This window comes from Otolemur garnettii, unplaced genomic scaffold (genome assembly GCF_000181295.1).
Source record: "Otolemur garnettii isolate 467f Iridium unplaced genomic scaffold, OtoGar3 scaffold00120, whole genome shotgun sequence".
NCBI classification, from domain to species: domain Eukaryota; kingdom Metazoa; phylum Chordata; class Mammalia; order Primates; family Galagidae; genus Otolemur; species Otolemur garnettii.
This window is the reverse complement of record NW_003852515.1, coordinates 3,188,308-3,213,049: the sequence shown is the minus strand read 5'-3', so window position 1 is coordinate 3,213,049 and position 24,742 is coordinate 3,188,308. Positions and strand designations below refer to the sequence as shown.

Genomic DNA, 24,742 nt, shown 5'->3' with positions numbered 1-24,742 from the left:
ACTACAGTCCTGATGCCTGAGCAGCAGCAGCTTTTTCTTGCTCCTCAGCTCCCTCCGTTCAGGCTCAGCACTGGATTTTATGTAGAAGTTTACCTTTCCTTCTGTTTGTTCCTCTAGTTGAAGCTTTACTGGAAAAGCCTCTATTTCTGTCATTCATTTTATCTCCCTTTTCTGTCCCCACACCCTATTTCTTCTTAAATTACTCCCAGAAACGATGAGTTCATGAAAAGCTTCATCTGTTAGGAAATATGTCCTCTGTTCTCTGCTGATGTGGAGTCTTGGAGGACTGAGGCCCTTCTTTACATTTATTCAACATTTATGAGATGTTTTATGAGATGAGGGCATAGAGTTTTTCTTCATAAAAAAACATTCACAGACCTATTCATATAATTAACACAGTTGCACTGCCTGAAGGAAACTCAACAATGTGAAAAAAAATTGGCAGAAGTATTTTCTATTTTTCCGTAAGATTATCCTCTTTTCTTTAGTGAGTTTCTAAACTAGATTGCTTCTCAGGGGGTGTCTTAGTCCATTTTGTGATGTTGTAACAATACCTGAGACTGGGTAATTTTTCAAGAGTAGAAATTTATTTCATACAGTTCTGGTGGTTGGAAAGTCCAAGGTTGAGGGGTTTGCATCTGGTGAGGGCCTTCTTCTGCCTCATCCCATGGTGAGAGATGGAAGAGAAGGAAGCAGGAGAAAGAGAGAGAGAAGAAGAGGAGAAAAGAGAGAGAAAGGGGTGGAAGAAAATAGAAGAGGAGGGGTTAGAACTCATCCTTCCCTCAGGAACCTACTTCTTTGATAACTAACTCCCATGTTAATCTATTCATGAGAGCAGAGGCTTCATGACCTAATCATCTCCTAAAGGTCCCACCTCTCAACACTGTTGCAGTGAGGATTAAGTTTACCACACTTGCTTTTCAGGAGACACAATTAAACTGTAGCAGGGTTAATTGTAAATGATTTTATTATAGATAACAAATCACTCAATCCCAAGAAGCAACCCCACAGTATACAGAAATGCAAGGTCAATTAATATCATGATGAACTCATCCCAGAAAAAGTGCTACATTCCTCATTGCTGAATATGACTATGGCCACCTCCAAGGTGACCTTGGGAAGCTATGCACTGATGCCAGTACCTAGTATACCCTTCAAAGCAATTTTGGAATTCCTTTTCTGGAATGGCCATCAGAGCTGTCATTGTATGAGATGTGACAATGAAGTTCACAAACTCATCCTAGAAATGGTGCTACATACCTCATTGCAGAATATCACTGAAGTCACCAGATGGCCAAGGGGAGTACTTTGAAGGTGACCATATTCAGCAATGAGGTTCATATATGTAGCACTTTTTCTAGGATGAGTTTGAGAACGTAATTGTCCAACCTCATATACACAGACACCCCACAAACATACAAAATGAGAGCATATTCAACAGAGCAGTTGGAATAACAAGGAATCTTCTACTCTGCTCACTGTTCACCTGGGTGGGAACAGGACAGTTTGCATTTGGGTAGGTTTGTAAGGAGATGTGTGTAGACCCCTGTATTCACCAGAACATCAGGCAGGGCACAGTCAACAGGCAGAAACCACATTGGGAATTCTACCAGTGAGAATTTAAAATGAAGAATTGTTAACTAGGCAACTGAAAATCAAAATGAGACCTACCTCCAAGGTATCATGAAGGTAGCAACTGGCAGGGAGTTGTTGGCAAAGGGGGGGGGGGTAAAGGGAGATAGAAGGGAAGGAGGTTGCTGAGGACTCATGGAGAGGCTGAAGCTATTAAAACAGGCTGATGAAGGTGCCTCCCAGACTGAATCACAGACCTCTGACAAACAGGTGCTGATTTACTGGTGCTCAAGTCTCTGTGCTTGGAGGAGGGATTCCCCTGACTGAGATCCAGACTCAGAGAGAGTTGGTGTGTGGTGAGGGAGCAGGGGGAAGCATTTCCAGGCCACGAAAATCACCAGTGCAAAGGCCCTGAGGTAAGAATAAGCCTGGAGCAGGGGTCCTCACTCTTTAGCTTTAGAACACTGAGAATGTAAGTGACTGGGCCCCACCCCCAGAGGTTCTGATTCAACAGAAGAGAGCAAACCCGAAGAATTTGCATTTCAACAAGTTTTCTAGTGCTGGTGGTGCATGAATCTGGGGATGGAGGCTTCAAAGTGTCCAAGGAGGCAAGGATGGCTGGAGAGAATAAATGAAGGGAGAGCCTTGAGAGATGAGTTTGGGAGATCCCAGGGAATCGCACCTTAACCTTGACCCTGAGGGAGGTGAGGACTTCAGGCAAAGCAGCATCAATGACTTACTAGTCTTTATGCCATCTCTTCTTTCATTGATATCTGCTTCTCCCATGGCAATATTTCCCACTATTGTGGCTGGATTTCTTGGTTCCCTGCCTGAGAGACATGGTCCTAAAGCACAGTAGTATATAAGTAAGACTGGGGCCATGAGGAGGACGGTGGGGCTATTGCAATAACCTGGGGGAGAGATGGTGTAGCTGCAGCTGAGGTGGTGTGTTGGAGGGGAGATGTGGCCAGATCCCAGACGTGTTGCGAAGGTGCAGCTGACATGGCTTGATTGCAGCCATTTGAAAGCCAGTGGGACATTAGGAATTGGAGGCATGGACAGGAGACCTCTGTTTGTTTTGTGAGAAGCCCTACTAGGAAGAGGAAGGTCAGAAGCTAGAGAACAGCAGAGGAGGGAAGGCTGTGCTTTCATGTCGTTTAAGTTCTGCTTGGGAAAGTTGGGAGAGACCCAACCATTTGCAGGGGCTGTGTGCACAGAGCACAGCTGTGAGTGGAACCCCTAGTGCAAGAGGAAATTGTGGTATTGAGTCCCAGGAGAAGCTGAGAGGTTACGGTAGGCTAAATGATGTCCCCAACAGCATCCCTGTCCTGGTCCCCAGACACTGTGTATCACCTGCTGTGGTCAAGGGATTTTTTAGGCATCATCATTAAGTTAAGGATCTTGAGGGGCGGCGGCACCTGTGGCTCAAAAGGGTAGGGTGCTGGCCCCATATGCCGGAGGTGGTGGGTTCAAACCCAGCCCCAGCCCCCCCCCCCAAAAAATGGATCTTAAGTGGAGAGATCCTCCTGCTGGGCCCAGTGGAATCATAGGGTCCTTATAAGAGGGAGGTTTTCAGCTCAGAGATAGGGAAGGACGGTGTGAGGACAGAAGCAGAGGTCAGGGAGACATTTGCTATGCTGTGGTGTTGGCCTAAGGGTGGAGGGATATGAGTGACTTCTAGAAATGGAGAAAGGTGAGGAAGCAGACTCTTCCCTGGAGCCTCCACAGGAGCACAGCCCTGCCATCACGTTCACTGGAGTCCGGTGAGACCCATTCAGACCTTTGACCTGCAGAACTGTGAGGTGATACGCTGGAGTTATGCTGGACCGCTAGGTTTGTGGTCAATTGTAACAGCAGCCCCAGGAGACCCATGTGACAGTGCAAGAACTTGTCATCAGGGAGTATCACCTTGGACAAGACACTTCCTCCAGAGGGAAGATTTTCCTGAAGTTTCAGATTATGGATCAGGAGAGCTTAGTGCCTTTTCTCAGTGAAGTGGGTGTCAAGGCTACTGGTTTTGTGTGGGCATTTCATAGACACAGTTAGGTGACTTGCTCCAGGTCACACAGCCGCTCGAAACCAGGGAAGGATGCAGACCAAGCCCCTGACTCTGGAGCCCACACTCTGGACCACCTCTTCCCAGCAAAGAAAGGGGGCCTTTCAAGGTGGTAGACGTTGGCTGGTGAAGACGGCCACGTAGGACTCCGAAGGCCAGTGGAGGACTGCTATGCAGGGGACTGGAGGTGGGGGATGTCACAGCAGCAGGCTCTGCATAGACCCTGAAGGCTGTGAGTGGCAGAGTTGGCTATGATGGAGGGAGGAGCAGGTGTGGTGAGTGGCTATGAGCAGGTGCAGATCAGTCACTGGGTGTGGGGTGTGAGGGCAGGAGGGTGTCACTACAAGTCTCTAATAAGAAGGGTACAGATGGGAATTCAAAGGTAGGAGCCTCAAAGTATCCTGAGACTCCACCTAGCCAGAAGGGAACAGCCTCCGAGCCAGGTCTGAATGTACAGGCTCAGGGGCAGGACTGCGAGCTCAAGTCAGGTGAGAGAACAGGTGGGTTGAGGATTCAGGTGGTAAGAGGTGAGAAGTGCAGCAAGGGGAAGGGCTACGTAATCAGCAGTGGGACACCATCTGCTCCAGGCTGTCTTGAGGTAGGCTTCCCAGTGCAAGTGAAAAAGGCTCCTGGTCTCTCACACACCAGAGCAGGCAGGGATCTGTGAGTCTGAGCTCTGGGTACTGAGCCCTGGGCTTTTGATACTCACAGGGTAATCCCCAGACCAGCAGTGTGGGCATCACCTGGAGCTTATTTGGAATGCAGGTGATTCCACCTGAACTGATTCACAGCCTGATTTAGTGTCACGTTTTAACAAGATCCTGTGATCTTGCAGCTTAAGAAGCCCTGGCTTTTCTTACACTGGCAGTTCTTAAAGTGTATCCTCTGGACCAGCCACATCAGCATAACTTAGGAACTTGTTAGAAATGCAGGTTCTCAGCCAGGCGAGGTGGCTCATGCCTGTGATTTTAGCACTCTGGGAGACTGAGGTGGGTGGATTGCCTGAGCTCAGGGGTTCAAGACCAGTCTGAGCAAGAGCAAGACCCCCATCTTTAAAAAAAGTAGCCAGGCATTGTGGCAGGTGCCTGTAGTCCCAGCTACTCAGGAGGCTGAGACAAGAGAATTGCTTAAGCCCAAGAGTCTTAAGTTGCTGTGAGCTGTGATGTCACTGCACTCTACAGAGGGTGACAAAGTGAGACTCTGTCTCAGAAAAGAAAGAAATGCAGGTTCTCAGGCCTTGCCTTAGCCATGGGGCCTAGCAATCTGTGTGTTAACACAGCCTGCTGGCTCTATGCATGATTCTAATGCAGGCTCAAGTTTGAGAAGCACTGGCTGAGGGCAGAATGATGTGTCAAGTCACAGCATGGACTTGAGACTCCTACATATTTGTGTGGACTTGGTTCTGCTGCTCAGTTTCCTCTTCTGTAAAGTGGGAGAAATTAAGCAGAAATCACACCTACTTCACAGAGTTTTTGAAGCTCAGTAATTCTCTATACACAGAGTACTCGGTACTCAACACATGGTGAGCACTCAGCACTTGTTGGCTGCGATGCCAATGGCGGAGAATGTTTTAGCTAACACTGAATGCTCGCTAGAGGCCAGGCCCAGTACTGAGCACTTGCTGTGAGTTATCCCATCTGAACCTCATGCTAACCCTAGGAGGCAAGTCCTGTGCAGTCCCATTTTACAGGTGAGGAAACTGAGGCTTACAGGGGTTAATCCCCTGCATAGGAGCATCAGCTGATAAGCCTGGAGCAGGACCAGAGCCTAAGTGTTGCTGACATGACAGCTCCTGCTCTTGGGTCCTGTGCTTTACTCACTGAAGCCCTGGGAGAAATGCCACATGTGGAAGTGTCCCGGTGATACATTTCACACCTGTCATCATGTAGGCTGCCCTTCAAGTTGTAATCTTTGCATTCTGCTTTTTTGGTTTGTGGGAACTTTTTGTCTGTTTGTTGGCCCTGTGAAAGATGCATGTCCGGCCCTGAAGAGTGAGACCGGGGAATTCATCATACGGTCTCTATGTGCTTTTGTTTTTCCTCCCGGCCATCATTCTTAATGGCCTCGCATTCAACTCTTCAGTCACTGCTCCTTTCACTTGACTGTCAGTGACCTCCGCAAGGGGCAGCTTCCAGCCATTTGGCCAGCCGCCACGCAGAGCACCTCACAAACATAAATACACTTAATCCTGGTCTCCACTCCAAGGGCCCTGTTACCTTGATTTTCCAGTTGAAGGCTGCTTCTCTAAGTGCCCGCTCTGTCTTAGTGACTGTCCAAGTTAGAGCAGTCTGCCCGTTGGCAGGAAGCTGGGGCTCTGCAGAGAAACCCCTCCTGCAGATGCTGCAATTCCCATGAAAGCTGTTCTAGTCTAGACGTATCCCAAGAGGAGACTACCAAGAAAATGGGATTCACCCCTGCAGTGGGGACACAAACCCATTGACCAGCACACCCAGCAGGCTCCAGGTGCCCTACAGGGGCTGTGGCTCCCCATGCCACTGTCTCCGACCGGCCTCCTCCCCTCCCAGAAGAAAGCCAGTCCCACCCATGTTTCAGCAGACCCAGGACTCCACAGGAGATTTCCTGGCTTTTTTTCAAGTAAGTGCCTATTTATTTAAATGTGCCACGTGTCTGGCCTTGTGCTAAATGATAGGGATTCATAGACAAAGGCAGCCCAGCCAACGTCTAGCCAGGATGCTGGATCACATCTCACGTGCTCATAGCCATACATGCTCTTGGGCTAGGATTCATTGCCTAAAAACCTCACTTCTATGCCTAAAAATTAAATGGTGGAAACAACCCAAGCTGATCTCTTTTCTTCCTTGGAATTCATTTGATGTACTTGGAAGTAATGGAGTGAGCTGGTGAGGATTTGGGGGAGGGGGGCAGAATTCATGACTTACGTGCTTAAAATTAGGTCTTTTTTTTGCAGTTTTGGGCTGGGGCTGGGTATGAACCCGCCAGTATACAGGGCTGGTACTCTACTCCTTGAACCACAGGTGCTGCCCATTAAAATTAGGTTCTATAGTTTTAAAAATTAATCCCTCGTTCCCATGCAAAATTAAAGGCAGAAGGCCAGGTGAGGTGGCTGACTCCTGTAATCCTAGCACTCTGGGAGGCCAAGGCAGGTGGGTTCCTTGAGCTCATGAGTTTGAGACCAGCCTGAGCAACAGCGAGACCCCATATCTACTAAAAATAGAAAAACTGAGGCAAGAGGATGGCTTGAGCCCAAGAGTAGGAGGTTGCTGTGAGCTATGACACCACAGCCCTCTATATAGGGCAACAGCCTGAGACTCTGTCTCAAAAAAAAAAAAAAAATTAAAGGCAGAAAACCCACGAACAACAAATACAACCAACCAGAGTCCTCAGATACCTCAGAGAGATATCTCCAAAATCTTTCAAGGAGCACAGACCTTCCAGCCAGGGCATGCTTTGTGTTTGACAACTTGAAATAAAAGGAATGAAAAAGTTGAACCTAGGGCAGTGCCTGTGGCTCAAAGGAGTAGGGCACCGGCCCCATATGCTGGAATTGGTGGGTTCAAAGCCAGCCCTGGCCAAAAACAGCAAAAAAAAAGTTGAACCTATTGGGGCAGTGCCTGTGGCTCAAGGAGTAGGGTGCCAGCCCCATATACTGGAGGCGGTGGGTTCAAACCTGGCCCTGGCCAAAAATTGTACAAAAAAAAAAAAAAGTTGAGCCTATTACCATCAAATACATTTTAATGCATTAAAATTTATCATCAACCACATGGTCTCCCTACATCCCTACATACCCAGGAGCAAATAAGGGGAACATGGCTACCCAGACCTTGGGACAGAGGCGGAGGTTGCTACATATTGTGGAAAGGAGCCCTCCAAGCCGTGAAGAGCCCCTTAATTAAATGATTAGGTTACAGGAGTTCATTTCTGAGAACTCTATAGCACAAATTCTACAACTGAAGAGGGGGGTCCTGAACCTAAATGTTTACCTCTGTTCAAACATTTTTCAATAATTTATTAAAAGTTATTTTTAAAAGAGATGTTTAACGTGGAGATGATGTTGCTTATGTAATTCATGTAACAAATACTAACTTGAGATAAAATTAAAGGGTCATCTTTTGATGTTGCTTTGCACAGGACAAACAAAATTAAAACTAGTCCATGCTCAAGCACTGTAATCTCAGGAGCCCTTTCCAAAGCCCACGCCTTCAGGATGGCCCGGTGTTGTGTATCACATGAGCGGTGCCATGGAGATGCTTTAAAACTCTGCAAGCCTGAATTAACCTGGAGGAAAGGAAGGAACAGACTCTGCAGAACTGTTTCCCCATAAAACCATTTCCTACCTGCGGGCGGTAGCATTATTGGTCCTCATTTGTGTTTGAGGTAAGGGTTCAACCTCTGAGCTATTCTGTGGGCCTGGTTCAGTTCACCCAGCAGAACTAGCAGGTTCGGCTGAGTCAAAAGCAGAGCAAGAAACCAGGAGAGTGGAAAATGAGGCAGCTGGGACTCCAGTGCAGCAGAAGAGAAGTTCCGTTTTTATTTAAAAGAAAGCAGAGATAAGCATAGACTTTTTCAGGAGAGTGGAACAGGGTCCCCCTCAGGAGAGCGAGGAGACACCACACAAAGGCAATGCATCAAAATAAGCATTTTCATCTCAATTCTTCCTACATTTATCTATAGGAATTCCCGCTGGCTCCTCCTAGGCCTTCGGGTGGTGCTGTTCTCGTGTCACTGGCTGCGGATTACCTCAGTTGTCACATAAATCCTATTTTCTTTACTCTGTATACCAATTACTAGCTGTTATTTCACTAGTGATGAGATGACGGTGTCTGTTAGTCTTGTGATGTTTGTGGCCACCATGGTGTGGCTTGTTCTGTGCTGGGGATCCTTATCATTGTTTTAGGGGGAGCATCATTCGCGGTCTAGAGGACATGGGTCACAGGCTAGAAGTTGTATTTGATAGGAATAACATATATTTGGTTAATGAGGTCACATTCACCCCCAATTCCTCATTTTGTTTCAGGGCCCTGTCCAACTCTCTTGTCCGGAAAGCCATATTTCTCTCCCACCAACATGTAGCCCCTTTGACTTCTTTCCATCCCTAGTCAGTTGGGATAAGATTTTTTTCTTTTCAAAAGCTCATCACTATAACCAACAGCTTAAAGCCATTTCCCCTTGCCTCCCTTGCCCTGTAAATTATTCTTGTGTTTTTCTCCTCTCAGACCAAGAAGGTTATCTATTGCAGTTATAGTCACACTGCAGTCACTATTCATTGGCTCAACTGCTCATCCTTTGTCTTAAAGAACACATAAAATACAGGAAGTATTGATTGCTAAAAAAGAACTCTACTTAGGATTCTTGGGTCTGTTTTTCCTCCTATTCTTGTTTCCCTTCTTCCAGAGTGGAATAGCATTATGACTCAGCAGAGCACTGATGAGCCGGGAAACACCTAATTCAATCCCAGCTCCCTCTCTTTCTAGCTGCGTCAGCTTAGATGAGTCACTGAACCACCCTAAGCTTCTAGTTCCTCTTTTATTAAATCAGAGCAAAACCACCTGCATCGCCCAGCTCTGCAGTCTGCTAGGAATGTAAAGCAAATTAATACTGTGTCTTAAAGAACCTTATAAACTATCAAGTACATACAAAATCCAAGCATTGATTTTACTGAGAATTTCTCATGTCACTGGGGAGCTAGTGGTTCTGCAAAAGCATGTTTTTCCTGTAACTGAAGTTTATCTCTTTAGGGGTCCATTTCTAAGGGACATCGTCATAAAAAATGGTATAGCCTTTCCCTGCCATCTTTTACAGAAGACAGCAGACATGATGTAATAAACTCTTCCAGGTGACCTGGGGCAGCATTGCGATCAATACCCATAGAAATTTAGAATGCTGAGCAGAAAAGAGCTGAACACTCGAGGTGCCCAAGCTCCTCATTTGACAGGGGAGAACGTGGGGCCCCTGAGAGGCCAGTATGGCTGACGCTCCTACCGTGAGTGCAGATAGAGCCAGGACTAGAGGTGGCTGGAGGCAGCATCCTCCACCCGACCTTGCCTTACTGAGGTCTGTCTGCCCTAGTCCCTTCTCCTCCCCTCTCTCTGGACGTTCACCTTTTCCACCCACCCCTGAATCTCATCCGGACATTCCGATCTTCAGGATTCAGTGTGCAGTTACGTTAGGAAGAAGTAATGGGTGGCACTTCAGGGCAGTGCTTCTGACATGCATTTGGGGATCCTGAAGCCTCTGTAGTCAACCCACATGGGGAGCTGTGTTTCTGATGTTTGACTCACAGAGTGGTAAAAAGTCAGTGCTCCCTAAAATGCCACCTTGATAAGAAACCTGTCTGTATTTGTCACATAGCGTCAAAACTACCAGCCAGAAAATGCTCTTCACCTCTCTGTAGCCAAATCTCACCTAGCTTTCCACCAACCGTTTACAGAGCCTCAGGGAGAAAAACAAAACTGTCAGCCTGCTCGGACATCATAGGAGGATTTAATAACTAGTCTCTCCCGAGTTCTCACATTTTTATCAAACAGACCGCAGCCTGTGAACCAGGTGATAGAGATTATCATCATTAATCACTAAAGTGTCCTGGGGCTTATCAACACTCAGCAGTCCTGAACTTTATATTTTTCATACTCATCGACAATATCTAACATCCCAGAAGGCCCTCCCTGAGTACTCAGGAGCAGCGAGGAATTCCATTCTGACATCTATGGGCCTCTATGTGGACAGGAGTGAACCGGTTATTCAGTAAAGATGTGTGCAGTGCCCAGTGCATGGTGCTCATCCCAGCCAGGCTCCCCCAGTCTCTCCTTACATGCCACCACCATCTCCACTAATGTCCTCCGTCATTCTTGATTCCTGCGCTTTCCTCATCTCCCTCACCCAAACCAAGAGCAAGTTGTCTTTGCCTCCTAAATGCATCCAAATCAACCCCTTCCTCCCCTTGCTGAGCCCCAGTCCAGGTCACCATTACATCTTGCTGCCAGATTCCAGCAACACCTCCTCACTGATCTCTTCACCTTCGTCCTTGCCTCCTGCACTCTGGGCTCCATCTGGCCACCCAAGGGATTGAAAAGTTTAATTAGTTCTTGTTATGCCCTTGAAACTCTGCTTTCCACTGTTCCTAGAGTTTAACCCTAACTCATTCCAGGGGGCATAGGCCTTGCACGATCCATCCTTGCCTTCCTCTGGAACTTCACCTCCCTCTCCTCTCTCTTCCAGAATGCTTGAGCCCCACTGGGTATCTTTCTGTACCTTAGTATGTCAGAATTATTCCCACCTCAGCACCTTCAAACTCACCATTCCTTCTTCTTGGAACTCCCTGCCCCCACTTGTCCACACACTTCCTCTTTCTCATCATCCAAGTTCACTTGAATGGCGTCTTCTCCCAGTGCCTTCCCTGTCCACCCAGCTAATGTGCCTTCCCCTTTCCCCAGTCTTTCCCCAGCATTTCCCATCTGAAGTTTTTGCCATCTGAAATCCAGGCATTATCTATGTTTTTTTGCTCATTTGTTTGTTTGCCCTCCAGGACATCAAGTCTGCTCTCCACTGTGCCTAGAAGGATGCTTAGCACACAGCAGGTGCTCCATAAGGTCAATGCCTATTTATTGACCATCCGGTCTGTTTGACCACAGACATGTAAATGGGTCTGGCTCTGCTCCTTCCCCTGGTGAGGGAGATAGACAAGTGAAGAGAGGCATTGCAGTTCAAAACGGGGTGCTTTCAGGAAGCCATGCCGAAGCATTGCCTTACCTCTGAGTATTACTGCGCTTTTGCATAGAAGAGGCTCCCACCTGAGGGTGGAGGAAAAGGGAGAGGTGTCGGTGATGCTCCAGCCTCACTCTGTAGGTCTTACTCTTTCATGCCTTGACCTGACATTAGTTAGTTCCTCCTCCTGAGCTCCAGCTAGTTCTTTGCAAATGAATTAGGCTGCTACTAGTAGGGTTACTGGGAGTTACAGTACCTATCCAGGTGACACAAGTGCGTGGCACCCAGGAAGCACATAAACGCTAGCTATTCTTTTCATGGTGCCAGCTCCCATGTAGTCACCAGGTCTGGATATGCTGCTTGGATCTGTGGAGGTGACAAGAGACCCAGTGACTCTCCCCTGACCTTTCACTCTTGTTTCCACTCGGTCTATGAACTTTCATCCTTCATGTTCTCTCTTCTTAACATTTTTTAAATATAAGTCTTTAGAAAAAGAGAAAGAGCAACTTGCAGATGCTCCTGTTTGGGTAAAGGCATTCGCCACCAGAGGGCGTGTTCAGGCAGCATTGCTCCCCTTGCTGGTCACAGATTTGTTACAGGCTCTCTGCCACCAAAAAAGAAAAAACACACTTCACTGCATAGAGACACTCATAATATCTAATTCCATTTAAAAAAAAAAAAAGATATACGGATGAACACGTCCACAGCATTATCTATAATGGTGAATCTTGGAAACAAACCAAACGTCCAACGATAAGGGGTCGTGAATTATGTTACATCAACATGAGAAGGTCAGGTAGCCATAAAAATGTAAAGTAGGAAGATGGAGGAAATTCTTGGGAGAACATCAAGAATTCATCCCACTACAGCACTGCTAAAGGATTATGCAATTGAAAACTGAATTTTCTTTGTGTATTAAGATTATGGGTAATTTTTATATTAAATTTTCTCCTTGACCCTAATTTTGTTTTTTCAATTACTTTCCACCTTCTGAAGAAATGACTTAATCTTTCATCTAATTCTGGTATTAGTACCTTCTATCAATATGTAATGACAGTGACTTTTCTAACAGTAACTTGTACATGTATGTACTATACGTGTCTATGTAATAGACACACAGTGGTTTTTTTGTTTGTTTTGTATGCGACAGGGTCTCCCTCTGTTGCAGACTGGAGTTCAGTGGCACAGTCACACCTCACGGTAACCTTGAACTACTGGGCTCAAGCAATCCTTCTCCCTCAGCTTTCCAAATACAAATCATAAAGCCTGGCTAATTATTCTTTTTAAATTTTTTGTAGGGATGAGAGTCACTGTGTTTCCCAGGCAGGTCTATAACTTGGCCCAGAAAGCCTCAAGCGATCCTCCGGCTTTGGCCTTCCCAAGTGCTCGAATTGCACTTATGGGCCACTGCACCTGGCCCACAGAGTATTTTTCATCATATTTTGATGATTTATTTTATAACTGTTATTAAATCTAAAGCACTCCCTATTATATAAAAGGCAGAATATTATTTCTTATGATTTTATCATGAACTATAGAGCCAGATAGATTTCTTCTGTTTAAGTCTAGCCTTATAATCACCTACCTTCACTACCCTCTTTGAAAAACCAATGAAAAGTTACATTTATTCAAAAGGCACTTGGGACAGTTGTTAAAAGCAAATTGATCTTATTTGCTGAGTATTCTCCTACTTGCTTAATTTATGAACTATAGTTAAAATTAAACTGGTCATACGAGTGGTTCCAACAGCAATTTTACACTGCTGCTGTCTCAAGTTCATGCTACATTTACACTCATAAATCAATCGTATTATATATGTCTGAGGACATTCCAAATGTAGCCGTAATAATATTTTAAGTACTTTTCCATCAAATGTGTATGCTTTAGTCACTATCTGTAAAGATCAATTTTTAAAAACTGTACAGCAGAATCTAGCCCTCTTTTTGCTTTTCAAATTCATGCTTAGAATTAGAAATCTTGTATTCACTTGGCCAATCATAATCCTATTATTTGAAAATTTATTTGGTCAGCTTCCTAGGTTCTACAAATTTATTATGGTGGCATTTGCCTTTCACCATAAAGTGCCAAATGTTTTCACATGAATAGAAATAAAGAAAGAAAGAATGAAAGTAAGATTCCAGACCTTGTCTAATGCTATTAAATTGGCTTACATTAATCTCTGTCAGTAAAATGCCCAAATAGATATATTTTTGAAGATTTACTGGAAGCAAGAGGCTATTTATTTCTTTAGGGACTCCATTAGTAGAGGTCTTTTCTCTAGTGCCCAGCTGCTCTTATTATCCAATATTTTCTGCAGGCTTGGGACTTGCCACAGAGGGTCACTGGAAGGATATAAGTATTGCCTCATATATAATAGCAATTGGGAATTTGGGGATTCCACTTCATAGACTGCAAAACTGAGTCCTACCTCATTAGCAATCTAGGTAAGGCAATGGTGCAGTTTTAAGATAGCAATGGAATGAAAAGCAACCATCTCTGAGCCCCAGCAGAGTACCAGCTCCATGAACTATCCTGCCACTGATGTGAACAAAACTGCGAGTGAACCAGAAAAGTCTGACCACTGGATACCAGAACTTTTCAAAGCTCAGATTTCATTTTAATAATAGTGAACAGATAATGGGGGTTTATTGAACACATTGTTACAGGTGTTTGATGTACAGTAGATCCTGTAACTTGACACCCAACCTCCCAAAGGAGGATTGATAGAAATATTATAGATATATTTTTACTTACAAAAGCAATTATGCAATTGTGCTGTTTCTGCACCTTGCCTTTTTTGATTTAACAACATATTACAGGTATCATTCCATAATCCTACAAAGGGATTTACCATATTTTTTTTGACTGGTTACCTATATCCCATTGTACGTGGGATTTATCTTTTATATATATATTGGATTTATCATAATTTATTTAACTAGTCCCCTACTGCTTTGCTAAGGCCAGTCATGCGATAGTGGTCACCCTTGACTCAAGTTTTTCATGCACTTGTAAAATTGTTCCATTAAAGCTATGTTGCTTAATTTTTTCACCAATGTAACTGATTTGTTTTTGTTCACTTCTTTGCCTTTGTATCTATTTTATTCCATGTCCACAATCAGTATAGTCAACTTAATGCCCTGATTACCTGGAGTTAAAGCTACTGATATTAGCATTACAAAGAACACATTTGTTTTTCCCCATGAAAATTAGTACTTTCTAAAGATAAAATAAATGATTAGCATTTTGTATTACTTTCATTTGAGCATCATGTACTCAATGTATCTCAAGTTAAGAAACTGTAAGAATTATTCTGAGGTTCTGTTGGGTTCCGCACAGCAGTCACACACTGCATAATGTTTTAGTCAGTGACAGACCTCATATATGAAGATGGTCCCATAAGATTATAATAGAGCTGACATCATAGTGACATCATAGCTTCATAGTGCAATTACCTGTTGCATGCTGATACTGGTGCGAACAAACTTACTGTTCTGCCAGTCATATGAGAATCATGTACAATTATGTATAGGACATAATACTTGGTATGTGATAATAAATGACTCTGGTACTGGCTTATGTATTTACTACACTGTACTTTTTATTGTTTACAGTGTATGTCTTCTGTTCATTGTAGAACAAAAGTTAGCTATATAACAGTCTCAGGCAGGTCCTTCAGAAGGTATTACAGAAGGCGGCATTGCTGTCACAGGAGATGGCAGGTCCATGCATGTTATCGGCCTTAAAGACCTTGTAGTGGGACAAGATGTGGAGGCAGAAGACAGTGATATTGATGATACCAACCATGTGTACGTCCAGGCTAGTGTGTGTACTTGTCTCAGTTTTTAACAAAAAATTTTGTTTTCTTTTGTTTTTGAGATAGAGTGCCACTTTATCACCCTGGGTAGAGTGCTGTGGCGTCATAGCTCACAGCAACCTCAAACTCTTGTGCTCAAGGAATCCTCTTGCCTCAGCCTCCTGAGTAGCTGGGACTACAGGTGTGCATCACCACTACTTCCAACTAGTTTTTTTTATTTTTAGTAGAGACGGGGTCTCACTCTTGCTCAGGCTGATCTCAAACTCAAGGGATCCACATCCTTGGCTACCTTGCCCAGCCAACAAAAGTTTTAAAAGAAAAAAAATTACAAAAAATGTTTTAAGAGTAGAAAAAAACTGATAGACTAAAGAATACCAAGAACAAAATATTTTTGGACAGCTGTACAATGTATTTGTGTTTTAAGCTAAGTATTAATAAAGAGTCAAAAAGTTAAAAAAATTATAAAGTAAAAAAAGTTACAGTAAATGAAGGTTGATTTACTATGGAAGCAAGAAAAAAAATGTTGTAAGTTTATTATAGTCTAAGCGTACAGCATTCATGAAGTCCACAGTAGTGCACATTAACACCCTAGGCCTTCACATTCACTCACCCCCACTCCCTGACGCATCCGGAGCACCTAACTCCCAGTCCTGGAATCTCCATTCATGACAGCTGCCTTATACAAATGCACCTTTTTTTTTTTTTTGAGACAGTCTCTCTTAGTTGCCCTATAGTTGAGTGCTATGGCATCATAGCTCACAGCAACCTCAAACACTTGAGCTCAAGTGACTCTCTTGCCCTCTTGCCTCAGCCTCCCAAGTAGCTGGGACTACAGGCGCCCCCTACAACGCCCGGGGGCTATTTTTAGAGACAGGGTCTTGCTCTGGCTCAGGCTGGTCTCAAACTCCTGAGCTCAGGCAACCCGCCCGCCTCGGCCTTCCAGAGTGCTGAGATTACAGGTATGAGCCACTGTGCCTGGCCCCTTTTTCCGTATCCCCTATGCTGTATCTTCACAGTGCCCTTTCCCCTACCATTGTATTCCATAATGTTTGTTTCCTGATTTTGATGACAGTATTGAGATTAAGTAGGGAAATGTCTGTCTTTATTTGTAGGGAATTCACACCAAGGACAATAGGTCTGCAGCTTACTCTTCAATGGCTCAGGAAAAAAAGCCAGTAATACAACAATGTCCTTATACTGTACTTCCAACTTTTCTCTGTCTCTGTGAGTTTTTTAAAAGCTAAAACCCTCAAGAGTTCAAAAACCTGAACAGTAATGGTAGTAACTATTGGCCAAAAAAGAGTCTTTTTTGAGGAGGAGAGTTATTCACCAACACTGTTCAGAATTGCTGGTGCCAGGTATTAATAGAAAGCAGAGATTCGGTTTTAACTTTCACATTCTTAGAAACGACGCCTTTCCTTTTTGCCAACTCATGGAGTGGACAGCACCTGCCACACTGCCCCAGGACACCCTGGTTGCACTGGCAGATCAGAGTCCTCCATTAAATAGTAGGACTCGGGACACTGGGCCCATGAAAGCCTTGGCTGGCAAGGCCGTGGGGACAGTGTGAGGCTGCTGGGCCGTACCTGCTCATTCTATTTTCAAGAAAATGCCAGTGTCTCCCGGCTTGTAGCACAGAGCAGAGAGCCCTGCTGGATCTTTGTGGAATGTTAATGATGTGTATGCACACTGCAAGTGTGTGTGTGTGTTTAATCAGCTTCATGCGGCCTAGACGTAGTAGATCGTCTAAGGCTTGGAAGGCCTGCAGTTCAGGAAGAGATCTTCAGAATGAAAACACCCAGCTCTTGCCCAGTGGAGGCACCAACATTAGGCAAGCAGGCTGAGCAGTAGGATGGATGGGAGTGGTGGTGGCCACTGTCATTGCCTCCTGCCCTGCTGGCAGCTCACCTGCGCAAATCAAACCCAGACTCAGTGACTGGGGTGGAATGCTTCTGCAGAAGGGACAGTGAGTAGGACAGCTGTAGGGTCCAGTATGCTTTCCTGGCTCTTTGTCCACACACCAGTTGAGGCTCTAGCTTCACCTCAACATCCAGAGCCTCTTGTAGGGATCCAATGCAGAGGAAAGGAAGGCACCTCACAAACTGGGCAGCCCTCCAGAAGTCAGAGATTCTTGCCCCGCTGGCTACTTCAGGCTCGATCTGAGCATGAGCGTTACATCCTTTCCAAGGCTCCTACCTTGTGCTTTCCACCCAGCCTTCCATACAGCAAAGTGTGAGAAGCTTCAGAAGGAGAAGGAGGAGCTGGAGAGGCGCTTCGAAGACGAGGTGAGGCGGCTGGGCTGGCAGCAGCAGGCCCAGCTCCAGGAGCTGGAGGAGCGGCTGCAGCTGCAATTCGAGGCGGAGGCGGCGCGCCTGCAAGAGGAGCACCACGGCCAGCTGCTGAGGATCCGGTGTCAGCACCAGGAGCAGGTCAGTCTGCGCCAGAGCCTGCGCTCCGCAGTTGGGCAACACAGGTGGCAGGTGGAGGGGACCCAGCGCCAGGCGTTAGCAAGAAATCCTGCTCGGTAGGTGAGCTTTTTACACAGCCACTCCCCCACCTCTATTCTTCCTTCTCTCTCTCCCTCCTCCAAACACCCTGGCCTCCCTCACTCTTCCTTGGGGCTTTTATACTTGCTGTCCCCTCTGCTGGGAACACCCTCTGTCTAGAAGCTACATGGCTCCCTCACTCTCTCCCCTCCAGACTCTTCTCCAGTGTCAACTTCTTAGCAAAGTCTTTATCTAAAATTACCACCTGTCCCCCTGCCACATGGACACTCTTCCTGCCCCCTCCCTGTCCCCTCCCTGTGTCAGCGTTTCCTCAGCGCTCATCAGGATGTAACAATTACACATTTTGCTTTTGTACCTCGTTTACCTCCCACCTCTTCCATGAGGGCAGAAATAACAACAAGCAAAGAGGTGCCTAGCACTAAGCTCTAAGCTCTTTCCATGCACAACTCATTTAATCCTCTCCATCCCCCTCATGAGGGAGATACCATCCTTATCCCCATTTGACAGGTGAGAAAACCAAGTTCCTGAGGTTAAATGACTTGCCAGAATTCACGGAGCTGGTCATGGAGAAGCGAGGGTTCAGCCGGGTCTGGCTCAACAGTCCGTAGTGTCAACCAGTAGAGTAGAATTGTCTGCTGGGCTTGCTGCTGGGTCTCTGGGACCTGGAACTGAACCTGCACTGAGCAGATACTTAATAAACATTTGCAGAATGAAAGAATGAATGATAGTTGTTAACCCTGGCCCAGAGGTCTTACTCAAGAGGAAAATGCGTCTTGGACCAAACAGAGCATAATTCCCAGGGAGTCTGTTAGTGGGAGAGCAGGAAGGAGCCAGACCTGCCCACCCCATGGCCAGCTCCCTGGTCCATTCCTTCCCTTAGCTCTGGTGACAGACAGGTGCATGGGACTCTGCTTCCATGAAAGCTGCTTTTTTTACCTTCCAAGTTCCCCAGCTCCGATGCCTTAAACTTCACCTTCTAATCGGTGTGTTATTTTATACAATGTGCTCATGATATGCCTGAGGTAAGATGGCATTTTTGAAGCGCTCTCCTTAAATCTCTGTTGACACCGAGGTTAGTGTTGAGTGGCTCTGCACCATCACAAACCTTTGGGCTGCCCTCCTTGGCTGCGTCCAAGTAGACACCCCAGATGGCAATAATCACCCACTGCCCCAGAGGCGTGTGAACTGCAGAGGGCGCAGGAGAAGCTTAAAAGTAATAGTGTATGCTACCATTGTAATAGAAAAACTCTCATTTTATCGCATTTTATCCTATATGGCGTCTCAGCATAGTCATCCTTCTTCCCTATTGTAGAAGCCTGTAAAAGCCAGACACACCTCCCTACTTGAGGTGGTTTAGACTTAGACACTGGGAAATAGAATAGGTTACAGCTAAAGTTACCTGTTGACACTAAGATTAGAAACTGAATCTCTGGCTTTGTGCCTCCCAAGCCCTCTGGTGTGACTCCTGTTAAGCAGACTTTGCACCTGCTGCTGTCTACAGTGTTGCGTAGTTCATGGAGCTGTTACACAGCTCAGCCTGCTGCAGACATCAGCTCATTCTGTGTCTCCAGGCTCTTCATTCCCAATTTTATGCAGAGACTATGTTCATACTCATATTTATTTTCCAAAGGTTTGGGTTGGTTGAGAAGATGTCAGAAGGTGAGGAAGAAGGACAGGAGATGATCCACAGACAGGAGGGTGTCAGTGGGCAGGAGCCCCTTGAACAGTGGTGCACATGTGGGAGTGTGTTCTGTTCCCCAGCAGAACATGGCCCTGGCTAGGATGCTTGCTCAGACCTCATCCATGCAGAAGCACATGCCAGGAGATGGGTTCTGAGCCCTCCTCTTGAAAGAGGACAGAGCAGCTTTTTAGAGATTTCAAACTGGAAGCCATGAAGGAAAGAGCCCCTGGTGTTCCCACGTGAGAATGAGTGACATAAATGAGCTACCTGGCTATATTTAACTTTGATATATAAAAGTTCTCAGTCTCATGAGGGCTCCAAACTCTGTTCTTCTCCATCCTCAATGATACCCAAAGTCATTTATTTAACTCATTTGCCTGTGCAGAGAATATTTATTGGATGCCCACTGATTTCAAGGCACTGTGATAGGATACCACAAGAGACATCAAGAGTTATAAAGTGGGCTTGCTTATTCCATCAGGGAAGCCTCGAGAGGAGTGCCCAAGGAACTATCACATGGGTAAGAAATACAGATGGTGTGTTTAGGAGCTGAGAGTTGACTTCTAGCTGTGAGGCTGAAGGAAGGGGTTAGGGCAGAAACAGCATGTGAGCGCTTTATGTGTGGGTGAAGTTTTCCTAGAGGAACCCACTGGCTGGGGGCCCTGTGATTCAAGCCAGTGAGTTGTTCAGTCCTGATTTTGCTGCTGCTGCTGCTGGGGGATGCTGGCTGTTTCTTTGGCCAGTAAGGGAGAAGAGGAAGTGCACCTGGGGCTAATATCCTCGTTTCCAGATAGAATAAATGTTTATCGGTTTGGTGGGAGAGGAGACTCCAGTGGAGGGCTGTGATGGAGATTTGGGTGGTGTACAGTTTGTGTGTGCACGCCGGCATTTGCACTCTCCAGGCCGCTTCCTCAGAATGATCAAATTTGGCAGTCCTAACCCCATGATCAGTAACATCTCTGCCCTCCTGGAACCTTAAAAATTAGGTTAACCGCTGTGCAGTCTCCTCACTACCCAGTGTCCCCAATGGCTGGCAGTGGGGAAGGGTTGCTGCTTTAATTCTAACAGATAAGAATTTCTAGGCTGCCAAATCACCCTTTACTCAAATTGGAACTCAGCAGCCAAGGCAGGCTGGCCCCTGGTTTTGCTGCAGTGCCTCTCTGATACAAAACCAGTCCCATCTCCTTGCTTAGCCATCCTCAGCCTCATGGGGCAAGGGCCAGCTCTCTGTACATGGTCTCTGCTCTGGCTACACCTGAAATGTCTTGGAGAGCTGGCAAACCTCTGTCCTTGTCCTCACCCTACATGAACTGAACCAGATTCACCGGGTGATGACTGGTACCAGGTCACCTTTGAACACTCCCAGGTTTCCATGTGTAGCCAGGGTGTCCTGGGAGGTGTGGGATCATGTTCTTTAGCCCTGTAAGCTCTACTTAGGGGTCCAGGGGTGGGGTTGGGGGCGGAGGGGTAACTTTGCATCTTGGCTTTCTTAAGTGAGTTTAAAAATATGGTATAACTCTCATTTTAAAAGTCTGATTATAAAGGTGTTTAGTGAAAATCAGCTCTCATTTTGTAGCAAGGCACACACGAAAAGAAACCAAATTCCCACGCTTGCCTTTCACAAAGTATGCAAGAGAGACTCACTGTAAACACACAAGCATCTTCCTTTCTGCCCTGAACACAGTTCCTCTCAGCCCAACTTCCCATTTTCTTTTCTGGGCTGCCTTTGGCCGCTACCTGAGCCTATGGGCAGCTACAGAGCCTGGTATTCAAGGATCAGACTTGTGACCTTTGACCCATTCTTCCAAGACCTTTTGACAGGTTCTCTTACTCTGAGATTTGCCCCAGTGACACTCGCTTCAGGGGCTGCCTGTCCCCAGTGCATTATGGATTCTGCTTGATAAATTTTAAGAAGCGATTTCTCCTATATAAGGAGCAGTAGAGCTCATCCTTTGGGGTTTAAATTTGCTTTGTCTCATGTCCAGGACATATTTTCTACCTTTCCAAAAGAAATCATCCTTTTAGAGTAAATGACTAGAAGAGCTTCTCATGATTTATCCTCATGTGCAGAAGCCACTTTGTCCATCATCTTGCATTATGCCTCTGCTGTCCTCTGCACAGCGTGCTCTCGGCTGCCATACAGCAGAAGCTGTGCTCTCCCTAATCAAATAGAATGAGATCCTGGGAGCTCTCAGTCTCCCAGCAGCAGAACTCCTCCCCCGCCAATCATATCCTTGTAGTTTCATATGTGGGGAGGAGGGAATGCAGGGGAGATGGGATCCTGCCAACATGTGCCCACGTGGCGGGCTGCAGAGGGGCAGAAGGCACACACAGACCCCAGAAGAGGGTGGGGACAGACTGGCAGCTCTGCTTGGAGCTGGTGTCCAGGATGCTGGACCAGGGACCAAGCAAAGAAGGGTCACCTCATAATCTGAAAAGGAGAGAGTGAGCGTGAGCAGGCTCCCTCGGCCTCGTCCCCTGTGGATACGAGTCTGCGATGGGGGCAGATAAGAGTCTAATCTGCTTTGGGTTTAATGAATAAAGCCAAGGCACATAAAGCTCATATTTCTTCATTTGGAATTTAAGTCTTCTCTAAGTGAATTGCCGAAGCCCAAGATAATTACATTTTGCAAATGGCTAAATGAAATAAATCGCACAGCTCTGTTCTGACCCATCTGAGCATCTGAGAGGGTGGCCTTCCACCCTGTGCTCTGCTGTCACTCAGGTCAGTGGAGTAGCTGTGGGAATGGGGGGCCTATCACAGGGAACAGCTCCTTTTCTAGAAGCCTAGGACCACTGGACAGGCATACTGACAGACACCGCCATGGCCCAGCCCAGAACTCTTTGTGGAGGTGGGAGGAGGGTGGTCCCAAGATGGTTTAAGGGGACCCCACCCAGGGTTCTCTAAAAGGAAGAGAAGGATGTGTCAGCAGGAGTTAAGTTTGCCCCAGGCTGACAATGGTGTAGCGCCTTTGCTTCTGATTTGGAAATCTACAACATGATCATGTGTTTCCTGTGGGTCAACTTGTCCAAATCCCTCAAATGCCTTCAGGTTTTAGGGTCTTCTCAGGCTGGAAATTCCTACTGGATGCTTCTTGAATGTGAACCTGTATTTTAAAAAGAAACCAGGGACCATGGGAGAAGAGGTCAAAGGGATGAATACCATGACAAGAAAGAGCAGGGCAACAGTAGGTAGCCTCTTCCTCACGTGCGAACATTCTCTAAAACCTATGAAGTTGCACGAAACCTAAATTGCTGAAGAGAAAAGAGTATTCTGTTTAGATTTTGGCTCATGGGCTCACTGATTCCTTCCCAAACATAGTGGGCAGTGCTCTAATTCCATATGGACTTTAGAGTCAGGAGATGAGTATTTCGTTCATAAAAGCACCTCTGAGAAGCTGTAATGGACACATCAGGCCCTTACATCATCCTTAATATGGTGGGTGTGGCACCACCACTAAATCAAAGACGTACTTTCCAGCAAACCAGAGGGCGTACAGTTAAGCCACAGAATTCACATCTATCTCCAGGGAAATGTGAGACTGCTCTGGAACTTAGTCCCTCCATCTGTCTCTCTTTTCTGAAACCACCCATGGTCATTTGTGTAACAACCCAATAAATTAGAGTCATAACAAGGGCCAATGAGCAATTTTTTGTTCCATTGAACTGTGCAATGTACCTACAACCTGTAGTTGTTTTTTGCAGACAGACTGCTGACATCTGTAATCTAACAGAAGGAAAAGATATTCTTCCCTCCCTTTAACCAGTGATATATAATATTTTCCCAACAGACTGAAAGGCTTTAGACAAAGATTTCATAAAAACTTCAAAAACAGGAATTGGACAATTCAGTGCTATTGTAACCAGCCTTTCTATTGAGTGGATTCGTAGCTCTGAGTCTCAATATTTTACTAAATATCATTCCATAGAGAATGGCTAGTAAATAAGAGTGAACCACTGTATACCACATCCGTTTCAAATTGTGGTTGGCTTTCCTAAGTAACACTGTGCTGTTGTTGGTTTTGCCAGTGGTATTTCTGTTTCAGTGGATGAAACTGTCATTTACCTTAGGAGAGAGAAGTCAGGGAAAATTTCTCATGAAATGATAGTATCCGAAATGGGAATCTACTCCTTTTTTAAATAAAAATACCCCATGTGTGGACTTCAGGAGCAGGCTTCCTTTCTTGTTGAGGGCCTTTTTTCTTTCAGGTCAAAGATCAGCCTGTGAGTTACTCTAGAGGAATGAGGGCTCCTTGTAGGAGGCTATTACCAGCTAGAAGCAATGTCTTCTTAAATGGGCCACCAAGAATCTTCAGAACCTGGGCATATTTTCTGATTCAGTGTTTTTCAAGTGCCAACATTTGACACATTAGTAGGTTATGAAATAAATTTAGTGGCCAATCACTAGCATTTCGGAAAACCAAGTAAAATGCAATAAAAATCTTTAAACCAGATTATTGTAAATGGAAAGGATAAGTTTTGCTTTGTGAGACTTTGGTTTTAGGGCACAAGTGTGGGGGAGCTATGTACTATGTAATGGTGCACAGTGTAATTTTTACAATGGGTCACTGACAAAGAATTTTTTATTTATTTTTTTTGAGACAGAGTGTCACCATGTCACCCTTCATAGAGTACTATGGTGTCACAGCTCACAGCAACCTCAAACTCTTGGGCTTGAGCAGTTCTCTTGCCTCAGCCTCCTGTGTAGCTGGGACTACAGGCACCTGCCACAACACCCAGCTATGTTTGGGTTGGAGTTGTCATTATTGTTTAGCAGACCCGGGCTGGGTTCTAACCCGCCAGCCTCAGTGTATGTGGCTGGCAACCTACTCACTGAGCTAGGGGTGCCAAGCCACTGACGAAGAATTTGGATAAATGCTATAGTGATGTGTCCAGAGGTTTTATATAACTGCTTTATGCAGTTACTCCTGCAAGTCACACATTTGCAGTTAAAAGAGTAGCTGTGAGAAGAACTGTAACAGTGAATGTGATAGGCAGGTAGGTGAGGCGTAGGGGTAGGGGCCAGGAAGCACGAAATGCTAAATCCTGGACTGGCTGTGCCACTTGTAACCTGGTGGACAAGCCTATGTTTAGGGCACTAGCATAGATCTGCCAGCCTCAACTGGTATTAGGGAGAAAATTCTAAGGTGTTAATTGCTGGTTGCTCGGGGAGACAATAGCAGTGTTTGAAAGACCTTCACCTTTGCAGTCCAACAGAGCTGGGCCCCACCACTAACTCTGCATTTGCTAGCCCTTGGGCAATACATTACATTTCAAATCTCTCTCATCTTTACAGATGCTTTCCTCATCTGTAAAATGGGCCTCAAAATACCTACTTTATAAGGTGGCTCTAAAGATTAAGTGGCGTGAGCTGTAGCAGGTAACTTAATAAATGCTAGCTCTCTTCATTCCCTGTGTATTACAGC

The 24,742-nt window shown here is 45.7% G+C and overlaps 1 protein-coding gene across 1 annotated transcript in view; it reads left to right on the top strand.

Moving 5' to 3' along the window:
* The window catches only part of MTUS2 (microtubule associated scaffold protein 2), a 406,145-nt gene that overhangs the window by 366,388 nt on the left and 15,015 nt on the right, over nucleotides 1-24,742 (top strand). The window contains exon 10 of the mRNA XM_012810001.2: nucleotides 17,343-17,557. Coding sequence (XP_012665455.1) covers nucleotides 17,343-17,557 — 215 coding nt within the window. The remainder of the gene's footprint in view (nucleotides 1-17,342; nucleotides 17,558-24,742) is intronic.